The sequence below is a fragment of the Melospiza georgiana genome, chromosome Z (genome assembly GCF_028018845.1).
Source record: "Melospiza georgiana isolate bMelGeo1 chromosome Z, bMelGeo1.pri, whole genome shotgun sequence".
Taxonomy (NCBI): Eukaryota; Metazoa; Chordata; class Aves; order Passeriformes; family Passerellidae; genus Melospiza; species Melospiza georgiana.
The window spans coordinates 68,281,595-68,291,989 of record NC_080465.1 but is presented as its reverse complement, the minus strand read 5'-3'; the positions used below and the strand labels follow the sequence as shown (position 1 = coordinate 68,291,989).

The 10,395-nt window shown below is 37.0% G+C and overlaps 1 protein-coding gene across 1 annotated transcript in view; it reads right to left on the bottom strand.

The window, feature by feature from the left end:
• Nucleotides 1-1,150: 1,150 nt before the first annotated feature.
• The window catches only part of TMEM161B (transmembrane protein 161B), a 49,341-nt gene continuing 40,096 nt past the window's right edge, over nt 1,151-10,395 (bottom strand). The window contains exon 12 of the mRNA XM_058043279.1: nt 1,151-1,554. Within this exon, the coding sequence (XP_057899262.1) occupies nt 1,457-1,554 (98 nt within the window). The 3' untranslated portion in view covers nt 1,151-1,456. The remainder of the gene's footprint in view (nt 1,555-10,395) is intronic.

The following is a 10,395-nucleotide window of genomic DNA, read 5'->3' as shown; positions in this document are numbered from 1 at the left end:
TCTTTTTTTTTTTTTTTAATCTTTTCTTCCCTCCCTCCCATCAACTAAATTAATCACAAAATCTAGGTCAGCACAAATGAAAAAGGTGACCCAGCTTCAAACTAAATGGGTAGAACAGCAACAAGTGAGGTTGCTGTGAAGGCATATGCCCCAGAGTTCAAATTGCTAGGGAACAGCTTCGTGCAGCTCTAACCAATTTTCAAATGTGCTTACTCTTGGTTTTTACAAGTGAGTTTAAAACCACATATTGACCACTAATTTCTGAAATATATCTTTTGATTCATCAGGGACTAAGAGACCATCTGTCTTGGTTTGAAAGGCAAGTGTCAGCTAAGGAAGGCAGGAGCCTTCCTTGAAATGGAAAATGTAAACCCCTTCTCTCCAAATTACTGTAATTTTGAAACCAAGGGGCTATCAGGCAAAGATATGGGGAAAAGGAGCAACAGTTATTTACTCGTATGTATAACAAGGCAAACAAACAATAACAATGGTAATTTTAAAAAACAGAACCAGAAACCCAGTATCAGCCTTCTTGGCAGCAGGCACTTTCCCCTTTGGTGTAGTTACGGTCACAGCCGGCATAAGCATACGGAATAAGCAAAACTCTCGGGCTGGTGGACGATTTATCGGAAGCTCCGCAACTGTACCTGGAACCACGGGGCGTCTCAGCAGGCAGAGGGTGCAGGGCTACAGTCCGGCAAAGCTCTGAGCACTGGCCAAGTGGCGGGGCGGAGCAGCACGCAGGGCAGGGAAAGGCGGGCTCGGGATCTGGCCGCCCCAGCAGATGATGAAAAGTCCCTTTTTTAGTGAAGCAGCTGTTAATAAGGTCCCAGTTCAGCGGCTGCTTTCATGAGCGGAGGCTCACCCCACAGCAGAGAGAGAGAGAGAGAGAGAGGGAGGAAGAGAGGGAGAGAGAGAGGGAGAAAGGGAGAGGATATCTCTGCCCTACACTGGAAACCTCAGGTAAAGAGTGAGTAGCCAGCTTCTCCGTAGTACAACTTCTTTTCTATTTATTATGTATCCAGTCGTTATGTCTACTAGCGGCATGTATGAGGGAAAATTTCTTAAGTGGAAAAATCCAAAAGGAAAACTCCTAAAACCCCAACAGCATCTGTGCTCAGATTCCCTTAAAAGCTTTTCACACATGAAATCTGTAAAATGTGTATATTTATTGGTGAAATACAAGTTTAAAAAAAGTCAAAAAAACCAAAATAACAAAGCCAAAACAAACCAGAGAAACCAAACAAAAAAATGGTGTCAGTACATGGCAATTCTCTCAAAGAGTAAGAAAAAGTATGGAATAAAGGAAGACAAGAACAGGAATTTTTCAGAAGGTTGCATACAAAAAGAAAATACCTGCAAGAGTAAACTACATACATGACAAAACCAGTTCTGTGAAAAGGAACCGCATGTGCTTCATGAAACAAATGAAGTAACTCTCATGTAGAGATGGATCTCATACCCATCTTTGTCCAGACCATAGAAGGGGAACCTGCTGCCTCCTGGATCGTTCCTCATCCTTGGAGAAATATCCAGCCCTCATGTAAAGGGTGACTGTTCATGGGGGAAAATAAAGGAGAATTCAATTGTGATTTGCAATGGGCTAAACACTGCTACTTCTAATCCGGTATCAATGTGCTTCTACTTAACCAACAGAAGACCAGTCAGACACATGCCCGAGTATAAACATCTGTGGTAATCACATATTCTCTGAACAGAGAGAGACATTACTGTCCCAGTATTTTCTTGGGAAGCTGTGAGAAAGCTCAGAGAAATAATTAAAACAATTATCTCTCTTTCTGTAACTGTTGTTTATAGATGTGATTCTCCAGAGTGTGCGAATAGTGTGAGAGAAGATTCCTAAAGGCTAATCAGGTCTTGGGTCAAGCATTGTTTCTAGATGAACTGTAGATTTCTAATAATAAAGTGTTTTTTTCATGTCTTCTGATGATGGGGTCTCTGTATCACCTTTGTCTGTCCCCAATACCCCTCCGGTGATAAAAGTCTTAGCAAAACAAGACCAGGGCATACACAAATATTTAAGAACTCATTCTGAGGTGGACAGGCTTGAACACTTCACCCTGTAAAACTCTCTCTCCATGTTTCTAATCATGTAATGGTCTAACATTTACCCACTAAACAATTTAGTCTTGTTCCTCACACAGTGGGCACCAATTGTTCAGGATACAGAAAGATGGGGTCAACTGACTAGGCAACAAAAGGTTTATTGGAAAATCAGTTTCATGGAAGGGTGAGACTGTAAGGTTGTTACATCCAAAGCCATCACGACAGAAGCCATTCTGATAGTACAATTTAAAATTCTTCATTGTAATTCTAGCTACAATGTCTTTTATAAATTTCTTACACAATCAGCTACTTTCACAAAACCCCCTAGCATCTTCATACATCAATTGCTAATTGCTACGTTCTACACAATTTGCCGCAATGCATATTCTTCTATCCAATCATATAACCCTACAGTAACTTATTGCTTTTCTTCTACTTTTTACCACCTCTATAACAAGTTCTATTGGTAGTCTTTGAAACTAATTTTTTTATTTACAAATTTATTTGCTTACATGAGGCATATTTCTACTTGCTTAAAACATTTCTGCTTAAACTGCAAATCTTTATTCTTATTTTGTGCTTGTTTGACTATTCTATTTTAAACCTTCAAGCCTTCTCCAAGGTCTTAGATGAAACACTGTATTCATCTCTATCTCTGAGCTTGTATCTCCGAGGCCTTAGGAACTCTCTGTTCTTGCTCTTTCGCACACATTGCTAGTTCAGATTCATTGCAATATTGCTTGTTCAGGAAATGTAATGTAAAAACCTTTTCAATTGAATGACCTGCTACAAGTATATTAAAGTCATCTCATGATTTTAAAATTTCTTAAAAGAAAGGTTATTTGTATAGTGATCATTTTTCACATGCAAGACCAGTGGCTTTTTTCAGCATTCAGATTCCGCATCTTCTTTCTCACCTTATATTTAATTTTTACACCCAGTAGCAGATAGGTTAAAGAGACACCACAACCATGAAATACAGTCAAGTAATTTCAAAAGAGTTTAAAATACAGTTTAAAAGCTAATTTTATATTTTGAAAAACTAAATTTTATATTTAGCTAATTTTATAAAGCTAATTTTATATTTCAAGTCTATGAGGCATTTGTATGTTGTCATTTTCTCAGATGACAAGATATATGTAGTACAATGTATCTATATCTATAAATATACATATATATGCATGTATATATATACACAATATATATAGATATACATTGTACATTGTCATTTTCTCAGATGTATGTATATATGTCTCCCCATAAAGACTTTGCCAAAAATAAAACCTTTACTCTTCTGTGTAGTTGAATCAAAAGGTACAGAAAATAGAAGTCAAAACAGGATTGTAGAGACTGAATGCAAATTGAGGAAACAAATTTTATTTAAGCAGCATATCCTGCCCACTTCAAAACTTAATCTTCAGTATTTCAGGTTGATGTTTACATACCTAATTGATTTGTTAAAAAGCAGAAATACTACTAAATCCATGTGGGCAAAGAAACCAACTTGCAGGGTACCTCCTCTGTCCTGCTGAAGAGCTGCTCTATTCAGCATAGCTGGGCATCACAGGCATCAGCAGCTGATATTTGGGCACATTTATCTCTAATGCGCATCACATATACTGCCTTCTTGGCAAATGCCGCCTTCCTTGGTACAGCGCTGCAGTGGAGAGAAAACACCTAGAAGCTTTTTGTGTTGACCAGCAAGTTAAGAGAACACAGACTGAAAGAACTGTGTTAGTCAAAATCTGGTAAAAATAATGGTAAAACTGAAAGTAACTATTAATTTTGTAACAAAAATCCTTTTTCTGTGAGTTTAGAATAACTGTATTTTGTACAGATGCAAACATCAGAAACTTATGGAGCTGCCAGAGATGGGAGGTTTTTACAAAAGGCAGCAAGCCTGGACTTGATACAATTTCCCAAAATGATTAATTCATGGTGTGGGGTAACTTAGGTATGTTTTAAATCTTGCAACAGGTCTTTCTCTAAAATGTCTAAGAAAAGTGACTTTTCTGGTGGGAGTGAAGAGAAGTGATAAATAACAGTGGATAGGAGAAGCAGTAACATGGAAGGAGAAAATCAGTGCAAGAAGAAAGCTGTATTTCTTTCATAACCAAACTCAAAATGAAAGCGGACAAACAGTACACAAATAAAAGGAAGTATAAGAAGAATCTACCACACAAAGACAGGGGAAAAAGCTAAGAAAGCTGAGAATGTCTGAGGGACAACCGAAATAAGAAGGAAAATTTATAGCTGTCATTTAAGATGGAGACTAAACAAATAAGCTGCTATGATGCCAGGATGATTTTCGGCCTTTTTTTTAATATACCTTTTATATTACTTTCATGTATCCTCAGTATTCTCATATGCATACTTGTAATTCCTTAAGTCTGATAACAGCATAGTCCCAGTATTTTGTTAGGCCAGGAGACCAGACATCCTAAAGGTATTGTAGTACAAGGCCAGAAACTCTTACATTATCTTGAGAAGCTGAGGCCCCCTCTAGAACGTATCCTGTAAACTAGAGATTTGGCCCATCCAGGAGTGTATTCCTCGGACGGGGGAGTATTATGCCATTCATCCAGGCCTTCCAGTGGGGCATCCTTGCTAGATATGCTAATTTGTAAGGTCTATAAATTGTACACACAGTCTATATGTCTGTGCTTTGCAGCACACATCACCTTGGTGAAACAGAGCACCATAAGTATCCTTACTAAAATACAGAGGTAAAAACCCATTATTCCCTAAACCATGTCTGGCTTTTAAATTTTTTCAGACCAGGAAGAGGCATTAGCTGGAATACTCTTGTTTGTTTTTCAAAATGGCAGGCCAGGATACAGGAAAAAAGACTAGGGAATATTAAGGCAAATTAAATGTATAGACATAATCAGAAATGCTTGAGGAAACTCACTGGGTACCATGGAGTTGGTGGTCATATCTTAAAAGACATATATGTAAACTTACATATAATGCATGTGTGCATGCACTTCTGTAATGGCAACACATTTCAGTGTTTTCCTTAAGATCTTGGGGACTGAACTACATGACCCTTAAAGGTCCATTATAGCCCAAACTATTCTATGACTGTAAGATCCTAATATGTTTCTATAGAAAACAAACAAACAAAAAATTAGTTTGAATTGAAGTAACTTTGATCCATTGGAGAAATGGTCTAAAATTAGTATTTCTTTAAAAAGAAACAGAACAAAGTGCTAAGTGTTACACTTAATAAAAATGACAACACATATATATACAAAAAAATGGGAAACAATTTTTTAGCAATTAGTACTGTCTAAAAGGAGCTGAGAATTATCAAATATCCATGTAAGAATCAGAGCTGCAAAGTTGTTGCAAGACAATAAGTAAAATTAATTGTGATTTGCATTAATAAGGCTACCTAATTAGCACTTGAGAGGTTATTATCTTGGGGGGTAGCATAAGGGGTGGCATGAAAAGACCATGAACACAGCATCCATTAACATCTTCAACAGTACTATTTTGTATGAGTATACACAGCGTGAGTAATAGTTTTGTAAATTTGTAATTACAGACCCATGTAGGACCATTTGTGCCTGGTGGACTTCTTTGTGGGAGACAATGACAAAGGTACGGGATGCAAAGAGAAATGGTAAGTATATACCTGGGCTGCCTGGCCCACTGTGTCTGTGGAAGGACACAGCTGGTACCTTTGCAGATTGCTCCACTGAAAACAACACTCCTCAGCTAAAAACTGTGAATGGAGTTGAATTCAGCAGCATTTAGAAAATGAATTTTCATAGAAAGTTTTGCCTTTTAAGATATCATGGTCTTTAAACAGAGCAAAACTTTTGTATTACCTTAATTTATTTTCAAATTTCTATTACCTTTTTACTAGATGCCAGCAAAATTTTAAAATCTCTTACCACTAAAAGTTTTTGCAAGCATTAAAAGCAGTGCAGTATAAAAAAAGGACAATGCATAGTCTGTGTTAAAGAAATTAGATGTGTGTCTTTAGTGTGGCAAGCCAGCCACAGTTGTGCCAATCCAAAAGTTAAAAAATTCCAATCCTAACAATAGAAATTGATTAAATAGTCATTTATTTGTTGATTTGTTACCCTAGTTTTCCTAGAAAAACACATTAAAAACAATACACACCACCTCATCCTGCATTTTTACAGCATTAGTCCTACTTGTTCTGCAGTACACAACATCTACTCCAGCTTGCCCCTTGTGTTTTTAGTAACTCTCCTCATATGGAGGATGATGTCTAGCAGCATTAATTGAAATGACAGATAACCACGTTGTATTTTCCTGTGGAAAACAAATCCCTGTCCAGAACAACTGTTTTCCTTTTGTAAATTGCAGCCCAAATTTCTTGATATATAACTCAGCTGATGGGGAGCCATGTCCCTTTTCTGTGAGTTCACACCCTCTGTGGAATGGCAGCAACAGCTTAATCTCACTCCATGAAAAGAGGAAATGGCAATCCAGAAAATGTTAGGGCTGAAGATTTTTGTATTTTTCTCTTCTTGTCAGGCTGATACCTAAATTTCACTCAAAGAAAAAAACAGATTGTATGACCAAATCTTGAAGGTTTGTCCTACTCACAATATAAGCCAAATGAATAGGAAGCAAATGGACATTGCTGATGCTTGAAGACCAACCTAACTCCAACTAAGAGCCTGGATCCTTTTAGTTTCTGACAATGCACAAATTCTACACAGTATATTTCTATATACCTATAGAAATGACAACTTTGGGAAATCATACAAATTTTATACTTGTTAAAAAGCTGCTTTAAAATCTGACAGTTGAGAGAAACCTGAGAGGATGGTTAAGCTGCTTTAAAATCTGACAGTTGAGGGGAATGAGAATTTGGTTATCCAGAACCACTCAAAGTAGCTTGTAAAGCTCAAAATTCAGAGAGAAAAATTCTTTATTTTCCTGTCTGCTTTAAAAAGAGACATATCATGCTCCCTTTTCATAAAAAGCTGACCTTCCCTCAGAGTCAACGGTGCTGCACCCCCTGGAAAGCAACACTTTAATCTCAACTCGAGAGTTATGTATAAAAAAACTACTTTCTTTTAACATGGAATGGAGCATGAATACTCCTCTAAAAGAGGGTTTTCTGGTCTATTTCATGATTCACCAGATAACAACCTATTAAGGATGCAAGCAACAATAATTGTGTTTCATATTCTTTGAAAAATTGTCAAAAAATCCAAATCAAACCACCTTCAACATTTTCAATCAACATCTTCAACATTTTCTCAGCCCTACCTAGAACAGACAGCACTGGACAGGTACCAGATGCTTACCCTTTTGTCTGGAGGATACTTCCAGGCTTTCCTCTCCCACAGCACGTACTCAGTAAAATAAACATTTCAAAAATTTGAATACTCCCTATGGAACTACACTGAATCATGCATGTTTGCATATGACAGCAGAGGTCAGCTGAAGACCTTTTAAGTCCTTTGAGTTACAGAGTGTGGACCTGGTGGATTGAAAAGCAAGATTTCATGTGACCCCAACGCTAGCTTTTATCCCAGAAGCATACTGCCAAACCTTTCACTGTTGTATTTTGGGCTAAACCATTCTACTGCAAAGTCCAGAGGACTGTCGATTCCAAAGGCAGCCTGAAGCTTCAGGCTGCATGGAGAAAGCAGAAGGCTAAGCTGCCTTCTGAGACACAAGCAGATCTCCCACTATAGTTCTGTTCTTTCCTCTTAACTATCACTTTAACCATCACTAAAAACCATTTTTACACTTTCAGGAAGGGGTCCCACAGCTCAAATGCCTTGTAGACTTTCAAATTCCCCTCCCAAATGTCAACACTGGCTCTTCTCAACACCATACCACACTTGGCTTCTGCAACACAACTGATGGCTATTGCTGAAGGCGTCTTTGGTAGCACTTTGGGTTTAGGCTAAAGAAGGATGCTTCCTCAAGGATTTTTTTTTTTGCAACTGTGGAACTATTTGAGCAATTTTGGCATAATTCACCTGCATTTGTTACACACATGGAAAGAAAATACATGCATAACCAAATCTGGTATTCCAAAAATCAAATTCAAGATGGTTACAAGATTATTAACATTATTAAGTATACTCTTTCTTAGTGCTGCTATGATGAAACAAATAGGAGAGACAATGTAATGATTTTAAATACAATTCTTTTTATAAGAAGCAAACACAACCCCTTTCTAAGCCCTAGGAAGGGCAACAGTCAAGAAGGGTGACAAATCCTTTGAGTGTAAAACCCAGAATTTCCTCCACTTATCATGGTGTACAACCAATCTTTCTCTAGAAATGGTTCAAAAATTTAAATACTTAAATACACAAAAATGGAAACACTCATACGAAATCTGTAATGATTCTTTGTGATTAAACTGCCATCCACATGAATAAGACACTACCTGCATTTAGACTCAAAAAGTATTTATTCTACTACACCCAAAAGAAGGAGTGAATAAATGACCTACTCAATTACTTTTAAAAGAAGTAAAAAATTTACACTCATAGAAAAACTGATAAGAAGCCTGGTTATTACATGCTCTTTGGAGATTTTGCAAGCTGATAAAGAGTAGCATATATCACAAAAAGCAGGAAAAAAGCACACTGGTAGACAATAAAACATTTATTGATCTTTGGCTTTAGAAATTGTCTTATCTTGGATATGGGAAAACCTATGTAAAATAATGAGGTTTTTAAAATTCTTTACAGTGCACAAGTGCAAGGCATGCAGAGTACATGTAAGGATACTAAAATACTATAGGAACATTACTGCAGTAGACATTATATGTCCAACATGGGTAAACTCTTTAAAAAGGCAAACAAGTTGATAGAGCCACTTGATAAACAGCATATATCAGTTTCTCTTAGATTTGCTGTGGTATTACCATGAGCAACTAATAGACATAAATTTGCATACATTTTATAATTTTATAACGTATGCATTATGAAAGCGGAGTTAAACTGCAACATTTCAACAAAATGAATAGGGAATAAGAAAGTTGCTTCAGTTTTGTGAAATTTACTGTTGTTAAAGAAATTTAGGCATTTAAATGACAAACCAATTCTTATTATTTTCACATTAATATAAAATGACCTAGGCAAAACTATCTTCTTAAATGCTCTACAGTAAAAAATGTAACTTCTTAAAAGTGGTGTAAGGAAATATTTAGCAAGCTTACTGTAGCAGGTTTTCCCTAAGAGTGTACTATATACAGTACGGATTTCTATAGCCATTTTTTAGAGCTAAAAGCTCAACATGCTGTGACAAGCCTTCCTCAGAAGAAGGCTTCCTTTGGTAGATTTGAATCAGCAACACCATCTCAACTTACAAGCACTTCACATGCAGAATGTATCATTAACGCAGGAGCAGAGCCCTGTTGTTTCCTCACTTTTTTAACCTCCTTGCTGAACCAGTCAGGTTCTACCTTCAGCTCTTGCATTCCTGAAGGTCGACAAGCAGTTTTAGAGGAAGGGTGGTTTCACTATTGAATACTCTTTAAAAGAATTCTACAATATTTTACAAGGCTCAACTTTTGGAAGCCTGGTGTCAGTCAGCAGTATCACAATTGGTACTCTTTGTGCTCCAAATCCATAAGGATTCAGCGGCCTTCAATGTTGCCTTTCTGAGCCCAAGCAGGACTACTTACCTGGCTGAAATCACCCACATGCCTGGGGTATAATTAGTGACACCCAGGTGTCACTACAGAACTTTGTAAGTCAAACCATTCCAAATCTTGAAAATACTTGCCCTCAGTCATAAAGAAACCAATGCAGAGGTGGCAGGTGGCAGAGGGAGGGGTGTTAATTTAAATTAGGGGTGTTCAATTATCAGTCATATATGGGCAAAATCGTTAGCTTACCATTTAAGTAAGAGGAATGGAAAAGATTTCTTCAAAATCTTATTTGTTTCCAATATGTAAATAGCAAAAAACCACACATGGATATTACATAAGCCAAAAACTGTATGAAAAAAATAATTTCATAGCAAACCCTATTTCAAAGGTTACCAGAATCACCCACAATTAGGCACTTTACAATGTACAAAAAGAATATTGGAGGTTGTTTATTAGCTGTAGTAGTTGTACCCAAGTATTATCCACACCACTAAAAAAACCCAAATATAACCAAAAAACACTCCAAAGTGAGATTTTTCAACTTGTGCTGTGCTTTTCTGATCACAGATCCTGAAGAACATTTAAAAGCATAGAAGCCAATTTGGTTTTAAACAACAGGTAATGCAGCACCATATCCATTTAACGCAAACACCACTTGACACCATCCTCATTGTGAAGCATTACAGTGTTAGTACTTGTAAATCTGTAACTATAAAAATCAT